Raw genomic sequence first — 25,588 nt, 5'->3', positions numbered from 1 at the left:
TCCCGGCGCGGGCGGGCACTATGCGCAGACTCGGCCCTTGGCTCAAGATGGCGGCGGCGGATAAACAGAAGCACGAGCACGGGCGGGTGAAGATCGGGCACTACATCCTGGGCGACACGCTCGGCGTCGGCACCTTCGGCAAAGTCAAGGGTGAGTGGCGGGCAGCGGCGCCCGGCCTAGCCGGGCTGCAGGGAGCGGGGGGCAGCGCGCCGGGCTGTGCAGCGGGATCTCTCCTGCCGCTGCCGCCTGCGGTCACCTCACGGCAGTCGGTTACAGGCCTGGCCCGTACGGCGGCCGGTTCACTGGGGCTGGGTTACAGGCCTGGCCGGGGGGGGGGGGGGCGTGTGAGAGGGCCCGGGGGGAAGAGTGTGCAGGCCCGCGGGGGCGTGTGCAGGTCCGAGGGGGCGTGTAGGGGCCCAGGCCGCCGCCGCCCCAGGCCGGGCTCGGCCCCGCTCCGCCTCCCGCCCAGAGCGCTGCGGCGGGTTGAGCTTCGCCGGGGCCGACGCCGGGAAACCTGAGCTGCTGGGCGCTGCCCGGCCGTTCACGCCGGGCCGGGTGAGTCACTGGGCTGCGGCGGCGCTGGCAGCGCGGTCCGACGGTGGCGGTGGCTGCGGGGCGGGGGGGCAGCGGCTGCAGGCCGGCAGCGGCGGTGGCTGCGGGGCGGGGGCCGCCGGCCCAGTGGAGTGTTGTGGAAGCAGCACCCGGTGAACCTGCTCGGAAGGAGGAGCTGTGTGCGCTGACTCGCCGGGGGCGGGACGTGATGGCTGGGGGAGAAGCAGCTTTCTCTTCCGTGTTGACGGAAGTAATAACTGGAAGCTAATGATGCTGCATCAATTTAAAAAGGACCGGCTATGTAGTGAAAGTAGGGAGTCTTAATTCTTGAGCTGTCTTGTGCGTTGCATTTTGCTGCACAAGTATTAACACTTGATGCCCGTGCAAGGAGGATTTTCTCACTCTACAAAGGGAGAAATAAGCATAAAAAGACGAGTCGGGGGTTATTCGATTAACTGGCAACACATCTGACACAGGGATATGGAAAGACTTTATGCTAAATCTAGTTGACCAGTGCTTATCAAAGTTTTCTTCAGCTCAGACTTTAAAAACTTTTCCCGGTAGGGGTGCAGATGCCATGCTGGAAATTTGAAGCCTAGTAGAAATAAAACAGAAATTAATCTTTCCCTTGATGCCATCTACCACAGGTGGCAAAGCAGTGCATTAGCTTACACGGTTCCTGCTGTGGGGTTTTTTTGTGAGAGTTGTTCAAATATTGGGGTATGCAAATTTAAAACATCCTTTCACAAATAAGTTAGACTAGATTGTGGTTGCATTCTTCAAGTTTTTTATGGTTAACCTAATGGATTGCTTATGATTATAACCTGTAAAAAACCACAGTTTATCCTGTTGTATCTAGTGTGCCAGCTGGCTTTCAACAAGATACAATAGGAACTATTTTTCTACACTGAAAAAAGGTAAGTTCTCTGCACAAGCTCTTTTAACTATTGGCTTGTTCTGAAGAAATTACTAATGTATAGAGAACAGAATATCTAGGAAAGCAGTGTAAAATATTTCGAGAGTAGAGCCCTTCGAGTCTCCTTTTTTCAAGGCAGGCTTATGAAGTGACACCCCCAGCCACTGGTGAGCAGTGACCCCCAGCTGACGGCTGGAGTACTCTCCTTGGGCCCTTAGCACCTCCTTAAATAGAGAGGAAATGAGATAAGGCAGAAGACAGGCATCAGATTCTCTTTCCTCGTGGAGGGACTACATGGTTGAGGAGAGGAGTTAAAGATGTGGCTTCTTATTTGTTCCCCAGTGCACTGCACAAAACTAAGGTTGCTGTACCCATATATGTTCTAATATGCTATTAAATGTCAGAGAGCGCTGTTGTGCTACTGCTGCGGTTCTCATCTGTATTGGAAAAAAAGCATCCGAAGTTGAAACCTTGAAAGACGGTCAATTTATGGAGCTACTGTTATAATTTTAATGTATTATTGAATGTCACTCCTATTAATATTTCATGAAATACAGTTAGCTTGGAACACTTAATTGGAAAAAAAAATAGTTCCCAGTTTTATTATCACTCTATTTCCATAATACCCCTCTGTCTGCCTCTGTTTGATTGATGTTAGGTGTTCTTTTAGGCTGCTTTGTAACTATTGATTGTGTGAAGAGTACACACGTGCAGATATGCACATATGTTTTGTTAAGGATGGGGGAGAAATCACCTTGTGGTGAAATGCAGCATCATTCGTCAGACTGAATTAAGGCTTCCTTAAGTGGCTTGGGAATTTACTTAGGATCTGGAAGCAAGTGTTAGTGTTCATGGACTAATGCTCTGTTTCAGTATACAAATTGTTTTAAGGGTTTTTTTTTCTCTTGTCCCTAGATGCTGTAGTGTGTTAGTTTTGTCCTGCTTTAGCTGTACTTAATAAAGGACGTATTTTATCTGTGATGCACTGGTTTTCCTCTTGAGCACAGTTTTTCTTCATTTAATACCAGATCTGTGATTGTTTTCCTGTAATCCTCATAATTTTCCTTCTCTGGTGACTCTGATATGGTTTCATCAATTGACAATAAAGTGAAAAACTGTAACAAATACATTAATTTTTAAAATTCAGTTAGGGTTTTCCTTGAGCTTGCATGATGTAGGGGGTCAGGCATATGGCTTCTTGAAAGTGAATCTTTAATTTTAATAGCGGTGGCAGCCTTAAAAGATTGAACCAGAAAACCAGTGCATTAGTCTAGTAATTGTTAAAGGTCTCCTGCTGTCAAGGTAGCTGTCAGATGAATTCACTCTGCTGCTTACACTCTTACCCTCACAGATAACTCTTACTGATGGGATGTTTTTCCTATTTTAACTGTTCATCGGGCTGTACTCGCCTGAATTAACTACTGACTGACTCAGTTCACTTGGCTATGCCTCAGATGGACAGTCATGGAGGACACAGCTGTTTGTAGCCAATATGTAGGTAAATCTAAAATGTCTAGAAGTGAAAAGCTGTGGGGTACAAGAGAGTACTGAACCTAAATCAATTATGTGAGTCACATTTTATTTAAACTTTACCAGGATTCAGTGTAAAACATCTATCTCTATTTTTGTCGATTTTTAATTTTTTTTTTTCCCCTGTTGAAACCAAATGCAAACGTTTATTTCCAGATATTTTTTGAAATGAAGTTAGCTTTCATAAAAGGAAGAATGGTCAGGTGTCCAGTGATTTGTACTGAGAAAATGAGGGATACTGCTTAAGGTTGTAAATATTAATAATTGTTCCAGTTTGTAGAACTAGGTTAAAATGCCTGGTTTTCTTGGTAAAGGCGGTAGGAGATCTGGAAATGGACAATGAAGATCAGTTTGCTAACACTGTGCAGCAGTATGCCTTTGCACAGCATTAACTCATGTGGGTTTTTTTATGCTAGTGAAAACATTTGTTTAGCTCATACTTTTAAAGACTGCTTTCCTCTGAGCCTCGAGTTGGCTTTTTGGCCTATTGCAAAATGTTTCATTAAATACTACACACGCTTGTTCAGCTTTTTTTCTACAAACTTCATGACTGGTACCTGTATTTCATAAGAATGTTGTATTTACTCTGGATGGCCTCGTAATCATTTTTCTTTTCCAACTGAAGACCTGCTGAACTGAGTTTAGAGGCTGTTGCTCCAGCACTTCAGTAGGTAAAAGAAGTCACTGCTGCTTTGGGACTGTGTCACTGTCTTGGAAATCTTGGTGCTATGCATAGCCATAGTGAGGCTTGAAGGTAATTGGTTTTATCAGAGAATAAAGAAATATAAGGAAATACCAGGCCTGTAAAGTGAACTTCTTTTTGCAGTGATTCTTTTGAAGGACTGATAGCTAGTTGAGGATTAGGGTAACTAACATAAGTATACTTTGATTACTTCTAATTTGTGGGCCTTCTCTTTTATAGGTAAAACCTCGGTCAAGAGGTAATGCAAAGTAGCTTTTGGAAAGATAACATGGGCTGCTTACTTTTCTACATGATGTTATCATCTGAGGTCTTGCTTTCAGCTCTGTCTTTATGCTGAATTGAAAAGTAGTCAGCAGTCTGTTACCAGTTAGTGTCTGCTGTTTTACTGGTAACAGGTACCTTGAACTGTATCCAAGAAAACAGTTTTGTTTGATGAAGTAGATGGCTGTTGGAAGCTAATATCTTAAAAAGCTACATTTTGTTATAATCGTAAATTGAATTAAGAAAGGGAGGCAACAATTACTGAAGAAAATAGCGATACAATTTGAAATGTCTTAAGCAAATGGACAGGCCTTTTGGGATCTTTTCGCACCTTCACAAAACCACAGTGTGTTTTCATCACAATAATTTATTCAAAGTTGGCAAACAAGAGTTGAAGAAGCAGAAAATCTTGTTTTCTCCCAGTCAATGAATAAAATAAAGGCTTGAGGCGACAATCCTGAAGGCTGTGACAGCTAGAATTGGTTTCAGTCAGCTGCAAATGTTACTGTTTAATTACTTTGAATGAAAAATGTGTTTTGTGGAACTCTTTTCTTATGTGCCTTGCATATTGAACATAGATTGTTGTAGCTAATACATCACTTTCTAATGGCTTTCTGAGTTCTAATGAAATTCTAGTTTTTGTCTAAGGTTGACTGAGAAATCAGAAGTGAAACTGTCTGATAAATGGGGCTTTATAACAATGCATGTCAGAATTGAGTATTTACATGCTAAGCTGTAGAATTGCTCAAATACATATGCTACTTTCTAAATTAAACACCTTCTTAAATGTACTTTGTAAAGCAAAGGAAGATGCAAATTCATGTGTCCAACTGATTTTTGGTTAGTTTCTAAGAAGCTCTTTCTTACTAACCAAAATTAATGTTAAATTTTAACTTACTGATTAAAGATATTTTTTTCAAATATTTCTGGCTTACTTCAGTTCACATTATTGATAGGCAAAGACTTTGTAATTCAAATGAAATAGTTGCTTTTCTGATGTTTTATGTTAATGATTTGTTACTCCTTAGGGTTTGAACATAGGTGATATAATTCGTTGTGTTCCTTTAAAATGTCAATCACATTTGAACTGAAGGAAACAAAGAGGATGTGATTGCTTTAGTTGTAGATCTGGTTGAAAGCAAATAATTCTCATAGAACTGTAAAATCATATTACCTAGGTACTCGCCTACCAGTGCTTTGTGGTCTGTCTAGAACTTGTGATGGATGTGGGCTTTGTCCTGCATTCCTCATCAGTGCAGATGTGCCTGTCCAGTGTTTTGGTTGTTGTGGCCATTTTTAGGTAGTGGCTCCTCTGAATGAGGGGATGTGTTTTTTCACCTTGCAGTCAGAGCCTTTCTGTATTCTGCGGTGCAGAAGGCATCTCACTGCTGCATTGTGATGGTTCAGGGTCTTGGGTTATCCACTACTTAGTTACTTCCCTACAGGAATTTAGACAAACTGCTTTATTTTACACAGTGGCTATATTTTTATTGTAGAATAATCACTCAGATGCTTATTATCTCTGTCTCTCAGCTAAGAATTTCTTCTCACCTGTGTTGGTTTTTAGCTCAGTATAGAGGCAAAGGGCAGTAGGGAAGTTTTGCATTGGGAACGAGATTTACAGATTGATAGATGTTTGCTAATTCTATCCAAATTATCTGTTGAATGCAGAAAGATTTTTCTGGATCACTGCTGTTTATCACAGCTTCCCATGGATATATTTAAATAAAGCTTGAAGCCTGGGATTTAGTTGAATTCTCGAGTGAGGAGAGGTGAAAGAGTAATGTGTTCAGCACAGGTCTGTTAGCAATGTCCATTCAAGTGGACAAGGATGAACCGTGCAGGTGTCCCTGGAATCTACTTATCTTCAAAAAGTAGGAATCGGGGTGGCGAATTAAAGTGATGTAGTTATAATCACGGCATGCAGAAAACAATGCAGATAGGGAGGCCTTTTAGTGGAAGAGATACCTTCTGTGGTTTATCTGTGGGTTTAAGAAAAATATTCTTAGGAACTTTGTTGTGGCTACTTCCAATAGCACCTGCAAAATTAAGGACTTAGAGGGGTAACTGTCTAGGAAATATTTTACACTTTTGAGTTCCTCTGTTGAAAGAAAAATGAAACTCTCCTAGAAGTAGGAAAGAAGCTGAGGAGTGTATGAGGTTACATGTTTGCATTGCTTCTTGTAGGTACTATTGGATTTTATTTTGTGCATTTCCTTAGCTTTTGCCACTTATTTCATAGAATAAAGCTCTGGTGTTTACTGCACAGAGTGTGGAGCCTATATAGGGTCAGACTGCTCCAAGGGTAGATAAATAATTATTTTTCAAGTAAACTGATAAGATACTCTTAGTGGTAATTCAGAGTAATAGCTGAAACAGGCTTCTTGAGGGAAGGATAGCAGCAATTTCTTTAGTAGGAGTAATCCTTGCAGTTAAGGTGGAAGAGCTGCAGGAGAATGTCTGATTGGGTTACCAAGTGAGGCAAAAGCTTGGAGTGACTTACACAAAGAGAGAACATGGTTTCCCTGACTGGCAAGTTTGGCAGTGTTTTAGGATATGCTTGCTTTGTTTGCAACAGTGCAAAAATATAGTCATGCTGCAAGACTTCTGAGGGTTAGGTTTAAGATTTTTCCTATGTATCCCATTCATCTTCTAATGATAGAGTTGTGCGAGAAGTGGGAGAAGAAATGACCTGCTGTCTGGTTTTCAACCTCCCCAAAGATAATGAGGATATGTGGAATTCTAGCATCTTAACTTGTATTTCTTGGCTACAGTCAAAATGGACAAATTAATGTCTTTATGGAGCAAATGAAAACCCTGACTAAATACTTTCTTGTTCCTTGCAGTTGGCAAACATGAGTTAACTGGGCATAAAGTTGCAGTGAAGATCCTGAATCGACAGAAGATTCGCAGCCTTGATGTTGTAGGAAAAATCCGCAGGGAGATTCAGAACCTCAAACTCTTCAGGCATCCTCATATAATTAAGCTGTAAGTTTCGCTTGCTATAATGAAGTGTATTTAAGCAGTAATCTCTCTTTTTTTTTTTTTTTTTTTTTTTTTCCCCTCTCAGTCATCTGAAACATGTTTAAAGGGCAATACTACTAGCAGTATCTTGTCAGGAAAGTAACCAGCTTCCAAGTATGCAGCCATTTCCAGTGTTCTCTGTAATGTGTTTTCACAAAACTGATCCTCTCTGCAGGCCAGAGAGCTTCCATTAGATCCCTGCTTACAAGTTCTTTGGACAGGTATATAAAAGGTAATGGCATGATAGATACTTCCCAGTAGCATCCATCTCTGGTTTTAGCTGCTACTTCTGTTTTCTTTTTCTGGTTATATTTGATCTTTTTTCTGCGTAGAAAATGAGTTATTAAGAACAAGATTGTAAAGGGCATTTCTGTAGTAAGTTTATTGTGTTTTCATACTCAAAATACGTTTTTAGTGATGTGCTGGTTAGTGATCTATGGTTTTCCGATGTAGGTGGTGCTCTGTGAGATTTTTCTGAATTAAGGATGTGCAGTTTGTTAAATGTGATTGATATTTCAGAACTCTTCAATATAGCTGCTACCACTTGTCTAAATATGGTATTTACAGTGTGCCTGTTTACATTTGTTAGTTGATTATCAGTTGATCAGTGGATTTCAGAGTACAATTAAATATATCCCAGAGTAGACGCCTTATGTGTGGTCTGAGGAAATAAATTATAAATGTATTTTTTTTTTCTTTTATTTCCTACACCTCCAGAGCGTGGGTGACTTTCACTGTCTTAATTATGGTGTTGCTGTTAATTTTTCTTATTGGCAGTCTTAAGACCTTGCTGCCACTGACAGATGCCATCCCTATACACTCCCTTTAATTTGGCAACAGCTCTTAAACTGAAACTGAATTGGATTGTGTAAGATCAACTCACTAAATTCTTCAGTGGGTTAGTTTTCAGAAGACTGTTGAGCTAATTTGTCTGGCTGCAAAATTGCTAGTGCTGCCAGTTAGAGTTCATGAATGAGTCCAAAGGACATACCTATAGCCAAAACAAAATAGGAAGTGTCAGTGTACTAACTGAGATGAGGGGGTGGAACGGGAGTGTGTACTTCTGGTGCTGCTAAACTGTTAAGTCAGCTTAACAGGTTTCAGATGACAGTTTCTTTCTCAGGGAATTATGGGGAGAAGTTTTTCTTGTGCATGTGGAGGAAAGGGACAAGATATAGGAGATGATGGAAAAATTGATGGATCCCCGACTTTTCAGTTCGTCAGCCTGCATTTCTAAAGCAGAGAGATTATTAGCCTGTGTGTGAATAGCATTTGAGATATATTTGATACTTCTGTGCAGGTAGACTTGCTGGTTACTTAGGATCATGCTGCTCATGCTATTAGGAATTGGACTGGGGAACTGCTAGATAGCAGCTCAAGATATTTTGGATAAGGGTGAACAGATTTCTTCAGCTTAATATTACAAATTAGACAATGTCTAATTTGAAACATTGCCAGGCTTTATGAAAAATTTCATACATGGCTTTAGCAGTACATAAAATTGCAAGACTGTCTCAATAAGATTTTCATTCTATATAATGCTTTAAATAAAAAAACTTTGGAGCATCACCTCTTGTGGTTTTTGACGCCTAGCAATAGAATGCATCTTGTTTTCCAACATAAAATTGTCTCTTTTTGTATTCTGGTCATATATGCTGTGCGGTTTGATAACCTTATTTATATTACAGGTATGTAACTATTCCTCATCCTCTTTTTCTGTAACCAGAAAAATGAGCTGACTATAGAGAAGCACAGCTGCAACTTTTGGATTAAAAGGATTAAAATACTATTTCTGTAGTAGTGTCTTAGCCATGGCTTCAGAATGTTGTTGATACTTAAGTACATGAGGTACTGTCAACCAAGGTATTAGAGAGAAAATTGGTAAAGGTAAAGCATTCTGGACTACAAGATTTTACGTAAAACTAACTTTGAAAATCTCATGTTCATAACTGCATCAGAAGGGTATTGAGGTTATTGAAATGTTACACTATAATACTAAGCTGATAAAATAGATACATGCGCTTATATGCACACACCTTCATCTGGGTAGTCTGAACTCATTGCTGTCTGTGTAGTTCAAGAATAACTTGTCTCAGTAAGCTGAAGCACATCTCTTTTCCCCTTTGTCTTGGAATCGACATTTTGAATAATGCTGCAGTTCTGTAGCGTGTGTGTGAATTCAGTTATTTATTACAATTCGGATATTTGCATGCTTAAGTGTAGTACCTTGAAACATTCATTTTCATCCAATTGCATATTTTTGAGACACTGGCAAAGTCCTTTTGAATTCCTTCCTGCACCAAGCTGTCTGCGAGGCAGCACTGTACATAGTTTCATAGAAATCATTTGGACTAAGCTTAGTCCTCTGACAGTACAGAGACTGATATTCCTGGTGGGGAATACAAATTCTTGCTAATCATGGTGATGATGGCATCACATAATGAAAGGAGAGGAAATAGCTTCTGAAAAATATTGTAATTCCAGTGGCTGTAAGTTGGCTGACAAATATTTTAAAGTATACTTTTATCTGACTCTGCACAACTTTGGTTTTAACTAAATGTAACTGGCATCTTTCACTGAGTGCGTAGACTAACAGATACCTTCTCTTATCAGGTACCAGGTCATCAGTACACCAACTGACATTTTCATGGTGATGGAATATGTTTCAGGAGGAGAACTGTTTGATTATATCTGTAAAAATGGAAGGGTAAGAAGTAATCCAACTCTACAAATCATTGACTTGCATTCTGTTACTGCTTTTGCAACATTCCTGTGTCACCTGACACTGAGGGGACAGAGAGGTTCTTTTTGGGGATCCTTGGCATAATGATATAATTAAAGCTTTATTTTCTTAACAGGATGTTATGATTAGTGTAGCACAGAATTTATGATTGGAGTGGCACAGCATTCTACATGCAGAATCCATGTAGTACAATTTATAAGTAGTGTAATACAGAATTTTTAATACAGCTTAATTTGTGATTTCTAATCTCCTAGACCCTCTGCAGATTGGGTCAAGTCTTAATACATGGTTTGCTGTATTAATATAACAATCATAGTCTAGACTCGAAAATCGTGTGAAAGAACGCAAGTCACTCAATCCTTGGAGGAAGCTGAGGATGGTGGAGGTGTCGCTGGTCACCGGGAGGTCACGGGTCTCACTGTCCAGCAGCAGTTCTGGTCCACATTCCTTGGTTGGGTCTTGTAACTGCTTGATTTTACGGATGGTGCTCTGTGTGCTGTTTCGATTCCCTGTTGTGTGATGGGGTCATCAACAACTCCTGGCTGTTTGGGTGCCTGGGACCTTCATGGCCGGTAAGGAAGGGGGTAATCAGCCTTGTGCCCCGGAACCTTGAGGCTGGTAGGGAGGGGAAGAAGAAATCTGTTTGGTTTGTCTGCTCGGTTCACAGGAACTTCAGGGCCTGATAATGAGGGAAAGGGCATGAATATGTGACTCGCTGAGTCACAGTACAGCTGCTTGCCTCATGAAATGGCGTTGTTTATGCTAACCACATTACCGGGGCCAGGAGCAGGGGATACCGATCGCACTCTGTTAAATGAGGATTTGTTTATGTGTTCAGCATTAATTTTGGTGTTAGCAATTAAAGTATACTTTATGAATACATATTGTTCTGAAAGTAAAAATGGTTATATGTTAATGTGTTTCAGATCTTTATGTATGACTTTGTCATAGCATTTTTCCTCTCTGCTGATACTGATATGTTAATTTACAATTACTGTGTACAAACTGTATGGATATGTATCCAGCTGGAGTAGCTGAAAACTATTTCTTCAGAATAACACATTATTGGAAAGCTACCATTGTGCCCTTATTACCCTCTTATACTAATAGAACAGCTTTTGTGAAAGCTCTGAAGTCACTTTTGGCAAACCATCTAGATAGCCCGGATACTTCTAGTTAGTTGTTAGAACAAACTTTGACATGGATCAGGGCATGCTCGTAGGAAATGCCCAGCTAAGTCTGCTGTTTGGGGCTAGCTGCTAGAAGCGTAAATAGCATCTAAAAGTCATCACTTCTGTGCTGCATGTCAGCAGCTTTTGTCAACTTAAATCTCATGCTGTGCTTAAATGTCAAAATTCATTGATATTCCAAGTAGACTAAGTCAATGTTTGGGTGCTCATGTTTCTGGTTACTGAGTATGTAACATCTACTTAACCAATTTCAAAAGTGTGACTGAGAAATTTCAGTGACTTTGAGTCGCTGGGTATGTTTTGTTTTAGTCATTTTAGAGCTGTGGTACTAACAAAATGATGTAAGTTATGCAGCTTTCTGCTACAAATTCTGATAATCTGCTGTATAAAATATCAAAACTATAAACAATAACGTTAGGTCATGGGAAAATTTCCTTTAATTCATATAAATAAAAACCAAGTTATCTTCCACTGTCTCATAATTGTTTAAAACCTTTGTCTGTCTTAGCTTGATGAGAAGGAAAGCAGACGTCTGTTCCAGCAAATCCTTTCTGGCGTGGATTACTGTCACAGGCATATGGTAGTACATAGAGATCTGAAGCCTGAAAATGTGCTGCTTGATGCACACATGAACGCCAAAATAGCTGACTTTGGTAAGCATTGCTGTTTTATATCTGATCACATTTCTGGTGTTATTTGATCCTGTTAATTACTATGGGAAATATTTAACAAAACGTGTATACTGAAGTATCCTGGTGGTGGGACACAATGCAAGAACCTGAAGAGTATGAATGTAAAACAACATTATGTTCTTGCACATGTGTAGAACTTGTTTTCCTCTCAAGCTTTCTTTTCAGGTATTTTCTGTTACTGGATGAAATTGTGAACTGACTTGTTTGCTTTTGCTTAACAATATTTTCTCTGAAATGCTAAATAGACTTAATTCCTGAACTTCCCACTTCAAAATTCACTCCTACTGCCTCTTTCACCATCTGTACAATGTAGACGCTTAGCTCTCTTGGAAGTACAGTGGAAAGGCAGCCCATCATGTTTAAGAACCACATTGGTATAGTAAAATACACTACTCCTCCTATTAAACTACTCTAAATTCACTTTAAAAACTCTGAAGATGTGATTTGAAAAAATGTAATTAAAGCAAAAAAGGTAAAATAAGAACAAGTAATATTACAAACTCCTGTGCTTTTTGCTGTGTACCTGCCTAACTACTCAGAAAGCTTAATTGTTTATACTAGCTGTTTGTGACACGGCTGCTGAGAAGACTCGCATCTAGTTCTTGGAACTATCTGAATCAGGAAACCTGACCGTATAAGCATAGTAAGGTATCCATACTGCTATATCATCATGATATATCTCTGTAGACATAGCAGATAATACCTGCCCTTGTGAAGCACTTGGAGGGCTTTCATGAAAGCTGCTAGGCAATACTGAGTATTCTAAGTATGTTTTAGAAGTATGGTGTTCATGTATGTGGGCACTTGGAATCGTATTGATTTCTTGTGTGTAGAAAATGCTTTGGGTGCAGTGGCTTACCTGGTGAAGAAATTAAGTACAGTAACTTATAAAAATAGCTTCCTGTAACCTAAGTACCAGCGAAGCTGTAGCACTCAGTTAATCATGACTAGTGTATTAAACAAGAGCTTAATAAAAGCTTTTGTATATTAGAATGTGAAAGCCAGCCAAACTGTACTCTTTCATCTCTACCCCCTCGCCCCTGTAAAAGGGCATAATTCCTTCTCGGAGACTGAGTTCTCTGCCTTATCGTAGTCTTGATCATGCAGCCTCCACTGAGGAAACTAGAAGATATTTTCCACAGCTATTCTAGAAGAGGTAGTTCTTTATTGATATTAGACTATACTGAGGGGTGATGAATCAAGATGGCTTAGTTCTAAAGTACACTTTAATCACCAACAAAATATCTAAAATCAAACTACTGAACTGCAGTGATTCAGGAGCCAGCTGAGCAGTGTGGGTGTCTATATTGTGGTGAAGTCATGTGTACTCTCCTCAGTTCACTTATTCTATATAACTTACAGAATTTTAGGCAATTCTGGGGTAGCATCTGCCACTTTGGCATTTAGAAGCAAATATGGTTTTTAAGAGACTTTCTTATTAATGACCGAAATCCTGTCTTGCTATGCTGTTCCATCTCCCTTAGAGCAACTTTATTCTCTGTTGTGCCTGTGTAATCCAAACTGGACTGTTTTTTTTTTTGTCGTGAAATGAATATGTTCTCAAACATTCCTAGGTTGTATGCAATATGGATTGATGTTACTCATATTTCTGATAAACTAAATGGAGGATTATGTGGCATGCTTATATAAAAATTTCAGTAATTCCAAACAACATTGCTTATTTAGCAGAATTGTTAATTTTCTAATTTGAATTACTAGTGATTTGTTCTAGGTGGTATATGCAGTCTGAAATCATTTTTCTCTCAGAATTTTTAGTAGTTACTCTTATACACTTCCAGGTCTATCAAATATGATGTCAGATGGAGAATTTTTAAGAACAAGCTGTGGTTCCCCTAACTATGCTGCACCAGAAGTAATTTCAGGAAGGTAGTTTCTTTTATGTTGGATACATGTGTGCATGTACTTAAGTCATTTTGCTGCTTGATTCTAAAGACTGCAATTGACAACTTGATGTTGAGAAACTGCTGAACTTTTGTCTTGTTAACTTTTCATGAGTGTTTAAGGGTTCTGTGGACTAGCTTTGAATAGTTCCTGTAAGGTGGAGGTGATGTCTAATGCCCCAAGTCCAGTGTGTACAGTGTGCCTGAATTGGTTTAAAAATCTCACTTACACCTCAGATCTTGCAAGTAGAGGATGGATAGAATTACAGGCAAAATCTGCTGTGAAGTTGAGTAGCAGTGAAATATATGCTGCAGAGTATTTACTCAGTCTGAAGGCAACTTCTCATTTTTTGGACTCTATGATTGTCAAATCTGCTGCTTTCAGCTACCCACTGTAATATTGCTTCTTGCTGATTGGAAGACAAATGTCTCTTTTATTCAGGCACTAGCACAGAATACATGACAAATTCTGCTGTATGAACTTGTCTTAAACTTCTCAGCCTCCCAGATTTGGGGCGTAGATGGCTTTGTTATCACTGTTTTAGTGCAATCTGTGCAATGTGTTACATGGGCTTTCTTAGTAGTAGGTGCAAGTTTCTTTCAGTTTGCCATTGTCTTAAATTGCATTTGTGGATTATTGTTATAGAATAGAGAGGAAAACTACGTACCTATGCCCTGTTATATATTTGAAGGGGAAGGACACTAAAAGTTCAAAGGAGGCATGGCATAGAAGTGGAATTGTATAGTACTTGCAGATTAGTTGTCCCAAGTTCATACACTTTTAATTACTATGATACAATGTAAGAAAGTAGAGAAAAAATTTATTTAAATGTATTAAACAAAATCACTAATAGTTAACTTTTTTCCAGATTATATGCAGGTCCAGAAGTAGATATTTGGAGCAGTGGGGTTATTCTCTATGCTTTGTTATGTGGAACGCTTCCATTTGATGATGATCACGTGCCAACCCTTTTTAAGAAGATATGTGATGGTATCTTTTATACTCCTCAGTACCTGAATCCGTCTGTTATTAGTCTCTTGAAGCACATGCTGCAGGTGGATCCAATGAAGAGAGCAACGATCAGAGATATTAGGTAAAACACTAATTGATGTCTGGTCACAGGATGCTGGAATGATAATCTCAGTGCAAATACGTGCAACAAAGGAATAATTCATACAGCTTGTCTGTTTTATAGACCGAGATGAAAAATTCAGCATCTGGTGGTTTGGCTTTAGCTCTGATGGTTCTGATCTCCACTGGCCAATGAAGTGTCTGCTGGAGGTCACTATAAAACAAATCATATACATTAGATATAGGAATTCTGAGAAACTCTAGGTTTAAGACTGCTATAGCAAAGCTGTTTACCTGCAGAATGGTTTGGAAAAACTACACTGTATTGACTTCACTGGGCAAAAAAAAATATTTGCTGTTAAGAACCACTATTCTGTACTGTAAATGTCTGAGAGGAAGTTACAGTTCTTTAATCTGATAACTACTGCTTTTATTCATATTTCTTCAGACTCTGAAAAATCATCTGTTAAGACTGAATATTCCACATGCAAGATAGCACTTTCTAGCTTCAAAACCCTTGCATGAATTTGTGTATGAGTGATAATTGCTGTATTGAATACTGTTAAGTTAAAGCTTGTAGGTACAGATAGCCATCAAGGGCTCCAGATTCCAAGAGGAGATTCTGGAGAATGTAATTTTTTGACAAGTATGCAGTGGGTCAAATAAAAAAAAAAATTGATAGCTGATACAGCTGTTCATGCAGCAGCTTAGTTAGGTTTTTCTGTTTCCTTTGTAAAAAGCTGTAAGGAGAGAGCTCTGATATACTACCTTAGTGAAAATGCTGCTTCTTTTAGGGTTGGAAGTTAGGAAGTCAGCAATATTCATGTTCTTTCAGTAGAATAAAAAACGTGGCGCACTTATGCCATGCTGCTTCATTACAATGGGAAGTACTTTCTTGCAGAAATCAAAGCACTGTGAGAACTAAACATTGTAAAATTTCAGTGGATAGGAATTTATCTTATCTCAGTCACGTTAAATAAGTCTGGAAGAGAAGTGGTGTGAAAAAGATGTTGAAAAATGTTGGTTACAGAGCATGGATGGATTTTGAATCCTAAACAGTTCTGTCCTGTTAGCCGTAAGACATGTCACTTCATAGTTCAATTAAACTCTGTCCTTTAAATACTTTAATCGTTCTGGGGGACTGTGTGTGTGCATGCAAGGAGGGAGGCCCACTGCAATGAATAAAACCAAAATATTCCTCTGGGTTCAGTTATACAGCTGTGGCTGTGCTTTGTGGTGGTATAGGAAAAGCTTTTTCTGGTTCCAGATTAACTGGTTGTTTCTGATGAAAATGTGTTCCACTCAGCACATTTGTGCTGAGGCATGTTCTCCGGATCAACTGGCTAGAGCTTGGTACATTGTACTGGTTTTGGCTGGGATAGTGTTAAATTTCTTCATAGTAGCTTGTATAGGGTTGTGTTTCGAATTTGTACTGAAAATAGTGTTGATAACACATGGATGTTTTCATTAGTGCTGAGCAGTCCTGACACAGAGTCAAGGGCTCTTCTGCCCCTCACACTGCCATGCCAGTGAGGAGGCTGGGGGTGCACAAAATGTTGGGAGGGGACACAGTTGGGACAGCTGACCCCAGCTGACTAAAGAGATACTCCATACTGTATGACAGCATGTTCAGCAATAAAACAGGGAGGGAGGTTGGCAGGGGTGGGCTGCTGCTGATGGTAAGCAATTGTTTTCATTTACATTGCTTGTTTTTCTTGGGTTTTGTTTTCCTCCCTCTCTCTGTTTTTTTTTTTTTCTCTTACTTACAATTAAAAAAAAAAAATCTTTCTAATTATTGAACTGTCTTTATCTCAACCACAAGTTTTTCTCACTTTTACCCATCCCATTCTCCACCCCCCCCCATCCCACTGCAGGGAGTGAACAAGTGGCTGTGTGTGCTTAGCTGCTGGCTGGGGTTAAACTGCAACAGTCCCTTTTGGTGCCCAACGTGGGGCTTGAAGAGTTTGAGATAGTAACAGATTTGACCAGATTGTATTAGACGGAATTTATAATTATTATATCTGTTAACAGTTGATTTAGCTATTCCCCATATTAGTTTATCTGGTCTATGCCATGTTCCCTTTTTTGCCGTACATGTTAAAGACTGGTTTTGGCTTTTCAGTTTGCTGTGCTCTGTAGGGGCTTAGTGATGTCTTGCCTGGGAGATTTGTTATTAAAACACTGGCCTTGAGCTTCATCTGGTATTTGGGCTATGTACTGAAGCTGTTACTGTACTTTGGGTCCCATCCCATGGAGACAATTAACAATTACGGTTCTTCATCTGAGAGGTTTTTTTGTGGAGGAAATACAGAGTGGCACCTTCACCACCACCTTTTGTGATGTTTTCTCCCTCGTTACAATAGCTCTTCAGTATCTTGAACATCCTCGCGTAATCAAAATACTTGTGCTGGTATTTCTTAGGAATATTGTTTCAGGTTTTTCTAAGGTTAGCAAGCTACTTAGGATCACCCAGGCCCCATGGCAGTGTGGTTATGGGTGGCAAGGTATGTGGGAGAATATGGGTGGGTATTTAGAAAGCTTGTCACTTCTGATAGTCTGGGACTTCACTCCTGAACAAGTGTGGGATCCTGATGAAGTGATAGTGTTTGGAAAAAAGATGCCCTGGCTATTCCAAAGAGGCACAACTTACCGCACTGTGCCGGGGCCTGGCCTGCACCTACCGAACACTGCTTAATACTATTCAACACCCTCAAGGAGAAGAGGGGGGTCTCTGGATCTGGGTTTTCAGATACCAACAGACACTGTGGCTAAGCCAGAGACCCAGCCTTCAACTCTATCAGTTGCCTCTGATAGAAAGAAACAATCGAAGCAGAGGTCAGCTTCTTTAGTAAGGGATGAAGAAGCTTCTCCTAAGAGGCAGCAGGAGAGAGAATCAGAAGAGGCAGCCTGTTCTGCAGCAGAGCAGTCTCAAGAATGAGAGGAGGAAGGCACAGAAATCGTAAATATGACAGCAACCACCCAATCCATGTCCCTAGGTGAGCTGTGAGATATTTCAGCTGTCAGCCAGGCGAGCAAATTTTCAGCTGGGTTACTCTGATGCTGGGATGTTGGGGCCAATGGTCAGAAATTAGAGGGTAAGGAAGCCTGGCAGCTGGGATCCCTTGCTAGGGATAAGGCCATTGACAAAGGGATTGTAAAAGGGGCAGGAGTCCTCAGTCTTTGGACACAACTCCTGTTGAGTGTGAAGGAAGGGTATCCCTTCAAGAAAGATCTTGCAAATTCTCTAAGCAAATGGACCACCACTGAGGACGGTATCCAGTATCTGAGGGACTTAGCCATGGTGGAGGTGATCTATAGCAATCTGGATGACAGCCAGGTATCCAAAGTCCTGAATGAAATCTGGTGCACGCAGACCATGTGGCAAAAGTTTGTGTGAAGTGCACTGATGTCATACACCAACACCCTGGTGATAATGAGCTGGACAGACATGGAGGCACCAGCTGTGGATGGATTGGCCTGCCAACTCTGAGAATTTGAAGAGAATCTCACTTCCTCCGTATGGGCCTGCATCTCGGCTGTGGAGAAGCTCACAAGTTTCTTTCTTGCTTTTACCCTTCTGATTCTTCCTCCCATCTGACCACGGGGAGTGAGCAAGCAGCTGTGTGGTGCTTAGTTGCTGGATGGGGTTAAATCATGGCATCCATATAACTGCTCTTAAACGTGTAGCAAGTCTTTATGCTATAGGCTAGAATGCTTTCAAAATTAATGTAATGCTATACACTTTGGCTAGTTAAGCAGCTTGTTCTAGGCACACAAGCCAATCTTATTATTTCTGCACGATTGGGCAGTGTAAGTATTTGGTTGTTTTTATATCTTTCCTTTTCCCTCTTATGGATACCAGCCCACGGATACAGTAGTAAAGAGGTACAGATTGATGCTGCCATAGCTTCCCTCAACTCTTTAAGTCTTGAAGAGACAGCTGTTGGTGTTCTGAATGAAAAAATGATAGGCACCTTGTTTGGGGTGGGGAGCGTGTGACTTTAATGTAATGTATTGTTTATGTGTGTACTTAGGGAGAGAAAACTCAAGTGGGTAGTATAAGAATTTCAGTTGAAAATACCTCAAAACTAACATAGTGGCAGTAAAAAATACAACATTTATATAAAAAGCTGGTTGAGTTATACAGAGATGTTTTTGGAGCTCAGGTAGTTGGAACACTTATAGGAAAGAGGATTTTTTCCAGTCTCCTGCAAAAGATCTAGCAAAATATTGTGAAGGAGGGGATTACTTTCCATTACATACTGCTTCATTGTCTGCGCCGCACAGAAGCGGACTTGAACTGACAACTGTGATTCTTTTTGTACAGACTAAAACTTTATTTTTTTAAAGAATTTAATACTAAAAAGGTTTGGTTTACATACATATACTCAGACTTTGTTTATTTTTAAATCTAGGGAACATGAATGGTTTAAGCAGGACCTTCCCAAATACTTGTTTCCTGAAGACCCATCATATAGCTCTACTATGATTGATGATGAAGCCTTAAAAGAAGTGTGTGAGAAGTTTGAATGCACCGAAGAGGAAGTGCTAAGTTGTCTATACAGCCGAAATCATCAGGACCCTTTAGCGGTTGCTTATCACCTCATTATAGATAATAGAAGAATAATGAATGAGGCCAAAGACTTCTACTTGGCTACAAGCCCACCGGATTCTTTTCTTGATGATCACCATCTGTCTCGCCCTCATCCTGAAAGAGTGCCATTCTTAGTAGCTGAAGCACCACGTCCTCGCCATACTCTTGATGAGCTGAATCCACAGAAGTCAAAACACCAAGGTGTAAGAAGAGCTAAGTGGCACTTGGGAATAAGGAGTCAGAGTCGACCAAATGATATCATGGCAGAAGTTTGTCGAGCAATTAAACAACTGGATTATGAATGGAAGGTAAAAGAATAAAGGATCTTTACAGCTGACAACAGTAAATTTTTGTTTGAGCTGTGTAGTTACATAGGCTAGAAGTCTGAAACTATGTTCTCCTGCGCTGGAAAATAACCTCGTGTGCCTGTGCTGACTGCTTGTTCTTTCTATGCAGGAAGGGTTTTGGGGGAGGCTATTCATGCTGACAGGAAAAAAAGTCTTGCTAACTGGTCTAACTTTTCTGTTGGGGCTGTGGGAATGTGCTTCTGTTGGCTTTAAAAAACAAAACAAAACAAAACAAAAAAAACCCAAACAAAACACCTCCAACAGGTAAGCCTGAAATAACTTAATACCAGTGGGTTGAAATGGTAAAAAACATATGCAGTGCTTCTCAAGCAGTGCTGGTAACTAACTCAAATGTCTTTTGTACTAGGTTGTAAATCCATACTATCTACGTGTTCGAAGAAAGAACCCAGTAACAAGTGCGTACTCCAAAATGAGCCTACAGTTGTATCAGGTGGATAGCAGAACATACTTACTGGACTTTCGTAGCATTGATGGTATGTGAAGACTTACATAAGTTAATGGAGTTGTACAGGAAATAATTCTAAATGCAAACATGTCTTAATTTACTTGTTTAGAAGTGAAGTAGGTGTTGCATTTTATCAGTTTAAGCCAGTCTAGATCTGTATTTCTGTTTCTTTATTCCTTCCTCGTCTAGTGTTCCTGTGGTCAGATAGTTAGATGCTTCATCCCTTAAATAATAGCTTTTTAGCTGTATCAACTCCTGAACTGCTCCATTTTGTGTCTGCGCGAGCACTAATACCACTCGTGCAAAAAGGGACAGGGCTGTGGGAAGTGAGATTTGGGTCAACATAAACTGCCTTTGGACCCTTACCCCCAAAGTTAAACATCTATTTAGATCTGAAGTAAGCATGTGAACAACATTTCCTAGTGAAGATAAAGCTTGGCACCTAGGCATTTAAATTTGATTTGGACTGTACATTGCTGTACTGGGTCTATCTGAGATGGAGTTCATTTTCTTCACATCAGCCTATATGGTGCTGTGTTTTGGATCTGTGACTAAAACACTTGATAACACAGCAGTGTTCTGGCTGTTGCTGAGCAGTACTTGCATAGTATCTGGTCTGTCTTTTTTGCACACTCTGTTGCATACAATGAGTAGGCTGAGGGTGAGCAAGAAGTTGGGAGGGGACACAACTTGACTCATGTTGACAAAGGGGTGTTCCATGCTGTATGATGTTATGCTAAGCAAAGAAACTGAGGGGATGGGGGTTTGGTGAAGGTAGCCTTGAGACTGGCTGCGCATCAGTCTGCTTTGGAGAGGTGGTGAGTGGTTGCCTTTGTATCGCTTTTTTTTTTTTTCCTTTTCTTTCCTTTTTTCTTCCTCTTACTAACTGTGTTTATCTCTACCCATGAATTTTCTCACTTTGCCCTTCCGGTTCTCTTCCCCATTGCGCTGAGGTATTAGCTGCCAGGCAGAGTCAACCCACCAATGCTGGTAGTAGATGAAATTTGAGTTAGGAATTGTGTGTGTGAAGTAACTGAAGTCTTGAAAGCAGTTGGGCTAACCTGTAGAAAGATCTATTTCATGGAGTGACAGTAACATACCTTACAAATCCCAGTTGGATACCTTCCTGAAAATGAATGGAGTTGCTACTAAAGACTGTCCACAATGCTTCTTTATGGGCATAGTACAGTAAAGCAGAATTACCTGCAGCCAATGGTGTAGATGACATGCCTACAGGAAAACGTGGTGTGGAAAAAGGATTACAGTATAGGGTGGCTAAGGCTGTGTCTCATGACAGTTTGATCTGACTTGACAGTGCAGTTACTGCCTTGTTTTTTTCTGACAATGCAGGTGCTTGCTTAAATGAAGTGGTACGTGATACAGGGGACTAACCACTTTCCTGTACTGACCTACTGCAATATAGGACAAATGTCCTCCCTGTTGCAGCGGAGATGACTGCTTAGAGCCGTGCAGCCTGGGGAGGGCAGCCTGCTGCAGTCCTGGCTTCAACTCTTGAGGAAATAAAACCCAAGGGCATGGATTTGCCTTCTCTCTTCCAATAGTGAAGCTGATTTGACTTCCCTTTCCCTCCGCCACAGCTAACTGTTCTCTATTCCTTTTACCAAACTGTAGTTTAAAGTAGCTTTGATGTGAAAAGGCAGTCTCTCCTGTGTTCACTAATTTCTCCTGGAAATAACTTTTCTGGTGCCAGATGTGAGTCAAACTGATGTTCAGTATTTAAAGTAAGAATAGAGATACTTCAGCAGAACGTTACCTTCAGTATGAGGAGGAAATACTTCCATCTTAGAAGTAAACTTGAGCTGCTGCAGTCCAAATGTACAACATTTTAAGGGGAAAAACTTCCAAAAGTGAACGATAAATTAATGTAGATGCTAGCAATTAATGTATTATAATAAAAATACAAATAATAACAAAGTATAACCAAATATAAAGAAAACAGAAATAAAATAAAAATAAAGTAGATGCTAGCAAAAAGCATCTACAAAATCTTGAAACTGTTGTTGGACTTAACCTTATGATGCTATCCTGGTTTTGTTTTAAGTTTCAGTAAACTAAATTGAACTATTAGCTGCTGAAATTCATTCATTAAAAATATAGCAAGTGCTAGTCTAAACTAGATCTAAACGGTTCTGGAGCACAGTTCAGAGCACAGGAGTAATTTGTACGTGGTCATTTGCTTCTGTGTTACTATACATATAAGCTTTTATTTTTTTGTCAGCTATATACAGTTTGCAAAAGCTCTTTATGTATTAAGATTTAAAAAACAAGATTCAGAAGTGTGAGAAGGGGAACATGTTTGCTTTTCCTATAACTGATTTGATACTGATGACTAATTTTCCTCCTTGCTCCCCTTGCCCTGCAGATGAAATTACTGAAGCAAAGTCTGGGACTGCAACTCCACAGAGATCAGGATCTGTGAGCAACTATAGATCCTGTCAAAAAGATACAGATGCTGATGCGCCAGTAAAATCTGCAGATACATCCCTTACCTCATCCGTGAGCTCTTCGCTTGACTCTTCTACAGTTGACTTAACTCCAAGACCAGGGAGTCATACAATAGAATTTTTTGAGATGTGTGCAAATCTTATTAAAATACTTGCGCAATAATTTTGAAGATGGGCTTATTTCTTTTACAGCAATAAGCATGCCTAAATCATAGTCAGATGCTTCCAGTTATAATCAAGTTAAATTAACTAAGGCGCTGAAAAAGCTAGCCACAGAATGCAATTTGCACAGGGATTGAAATGATTATGGGCAGCTAACGTAATTATTTTGAAGCAGGAGTGAATTCTGATTGTCTGCTGTCCAATAGCATAATATAGGTACAGGAAATCACATGCCTTTGGGGCAGCATTCATAACATTTTACATTGAGAGAACATTAGGCTGCATATAACATTTAAGTTAGCTGGAGCTTCTTGGTTTTTTCACTGGTAATTACGTAGATCTGATGCAGTGTAAGTAAATGTACACTTAACTAGTTCAGTGACCTAAGTATGACTTGTTGGTCACCGTCTACAATTGTGCCTCAGTTGGTCAGAACTATCAACGTTTTCTAACAAACCCTTACTTGATAGTAAATGATAAAGAATAGTTTAATGCATTACAATGTACTACTTTTAACAACTGATAAATTTCATTAAAGGCATGCAAGTCCAACCAGTTGGAAGTGCATGTAGGTGCTCTGTAATGCACTAAGGATGAAATTGGGTGGGCTGTGAGTAGGGCAATTGAGTCCACAACAATGGCGAGAGACGTCATGCTGAGAAGACTTAGCACCCCATGGGCTAAAACAAAATCTTGCTCTGCAAAGGAGAACTGTCAGCGAACTCCTGATCTGTGCATATACCTCACTGTGGTAGCAGCACAGCAGCTCCCCACTGCCACTGCAGGCTGAGAATCCTTTTCCTTAGAAACATGTGCATGTAGTTAAGAATGCAGCCCTAAGGGCTCTTGCATGCTACTCCAGAACCTGAAAGTGACAGTTTTTTAAAATATATGTTAATACCTTGATACAGCTGCTTATCACGTTAACTTAGCGTATAGTATATAGAATTCACTTTGCAGTTGTAACTGCATATATAGGTTAGGTATTCCCAGGCCACCTTTATAGCAAACTTTGCTATTTAAATTAATTGTGAAATCAAATACTCCAGCTTTTCAGTTGAACATTGAAAACTGATCATGATAACTTGAGTGCTAATATTCAAAAACTTTTTAACGGTAGATTGCAGTTACCAATAACATAAATCCTTCTGCATGTAAGGTTTTTGCAAGGTTTCAGGAAGAAAAATGAACCTTTTATGTTAAAATCACAGCTAGTACTTGCAGAAAAACATTTAGTCTCTTGTATATTGTATATAACTAGCCACAGTTCCATTTTCATCTAGCACTAGTAGACATAAACAGCAAACTGTATGTCATAAAATGTTTTGTTTTGCATTCACGAGCTAATGTTCTCTTCAAAATAAACTTCATGACCTTCTCAGTTTCAAAGGTTGCTCTCCCAGGGAGAGACTGGAAATCAAGGCATTACTCTGAACAGTGAAACCTGGACTCTAAAAATGAATGGGGATTCTTGCCAATGACTTGAGATTTCATCCACAGAAAACGGCTAGCTACAGGTAGAAGAACAGTTTAATCCAGGCTGACTGTCTAAAGTCCAGAAATTAATCTGTTAAAAACATGCACAGAATCTGAAGAAACATAAAACTGCTTAAGCCCCAGAACTGCTGTAACTGTGTTCTGAACTGGGCAATTGTGTGGTCTGTCTGGTATGTAGGTACAAGTTACAACTTCAGTTCTTTATCCTCAAGTGTCACACACGGTCCCTGTAATGCAAGGTTGTATTACAGTATCTCAAAGTGGAAGATTTTCCTTGGATAAAGCTTTGGGTTTAAACTCCCAAGATTGAGATGTCAACATGAGGGACCAGCTGCAAAACATACTTTTAAGTCCTGTTTTTAGTCTTGTAAGAATTGGTTCTGATGTACTGGATAAATCAGTGTGTTCATATATGTTACCCTTTTATTTTGAAATTGTCAAATATTGCACTTGTACAAATATAACAAACGCACAGGTTTTTTAATTGTAGTAATTCCTCATCTGGAATTGGTTTGGGATCACTCTTGTGTATGTTAAACTAAATATTTGCAAATGGTATCTGCTCCTGGTTTGCAAACTTGTAATGCTGACCACAAATGCAAGGTGTCGAGGTGCAAATAGCTTTTGATTTCTATATACTTTTTTGGCCCTCTTGTGCATTAAGACAACCATGGTTTTTACTTAGTCTTGGTAGCTGGAGGTTAAAGTAAGTTTCTGACAGAAGTGTACTGTATGTGTAGCTTTAAATAAAGTAAATTTTATTGGTATGATAAATCAGTTTTGATGCCAAAAGTTTTCTGATTGAACTGAGATTTTTATAGGGGGTGGGGGAGGGAGAAAGGGGGACTGACAGCCTAGTTGAACCCAGTTTTGTCTGTTGCATGACTTTCCTGTGCTTTGTAGATCTTGCTGTTGAAATGGCTTTCTTCACATGTTCCTACTGGTCTTGCAGACCATTTTTTAGCATCGCACTAGTATCTGCCAATAAGCTGCGAAACAAAACTTCGCTAAGAAAGCTGCCAGGGTTGTAAGGAGGCAGCTTATGCAAATACACAAATTGGTCAAGTATGTTACTCTATATTCCCAAGCTTGCTCCTGTTGGAGTACACTGAAATAGCTTGCCTTTGTATTGTAATTTTTTCAAAAACATGGATGAACCTGATTGTCCATGTGCAATATAAGTCACTAGGTAATGGATAAAAATTCATCTTGGCAGTGCAGTATTTAAAAAAAAAAAAAAAAACCAAACCTTTCATGTTTGTCTTGATATGAGTGTTTAATACGAACTTGGAAACAAATTTTATTTTACCAGTTGATTACCATTGCAAGATATGAATTCCTGTTCTTTAACAAAGATGTGCCTGCTTCCTATGTTAATTTCTTTTGACAAAGCTGAATGGCAAAAATGCTTGTTTATAACTGTGTAACTTTTTAAACTTTCAAAACTTTAAGTAAACATGAAATACTGAACCA

The 25,588-nt window shown here is 39.7% G+C and overlaps 1 protein-coding gene across 1 annotated transcript; it reads left to right on the top strand.

Moving 5' to 3' along the window:
- On the top strand, positions 1-25,588 carry PRKAA1 (protein kinase AMP-activated catalytic subunit alpha 1). Its single transcript, XM_068423422.1, has 9 exons — positions 1-150; positions 6,809-6,950; positions 9,600-9,693; positions 11,428-11,572; positions 13,411-13,498; positions 14,382-14,606; positions 19,000-19,486; positions 19,893-20,019; positions 22,375-25,588. The coding sequence occupies exons 1-9, from the start codon at positions 21-23 to the stop codon at positions 22,617-22,619; spliced, it is 1,683 nt and encodes a 560-aa protein (XP_068279523.1). The 5' UTR covers positions 1-20; the 3' UTR covers positions 22,620-25,588.

The sequence above is a fragment of the Nyctibius grandis genome, chromosome Z (assembly GCF_013368605.1).
Source record: "Nyctibius grandis isolate bNycGra1 chromosome Z, bNycGra1.pri, whole genome shotgun sequence".
In the NCBI taxonomy this organism is placed as follows: Eukaryota; Metazoa; Chordata; class Aves; order Nyctibiiformes; family Nyctibiidae; genus Nyctibius; species Nyctibius grandis.
Note: the sequence above shows the minus strand (reverse complement) of the source record. Positions and strands in the feature narration are given on the sequence as shown.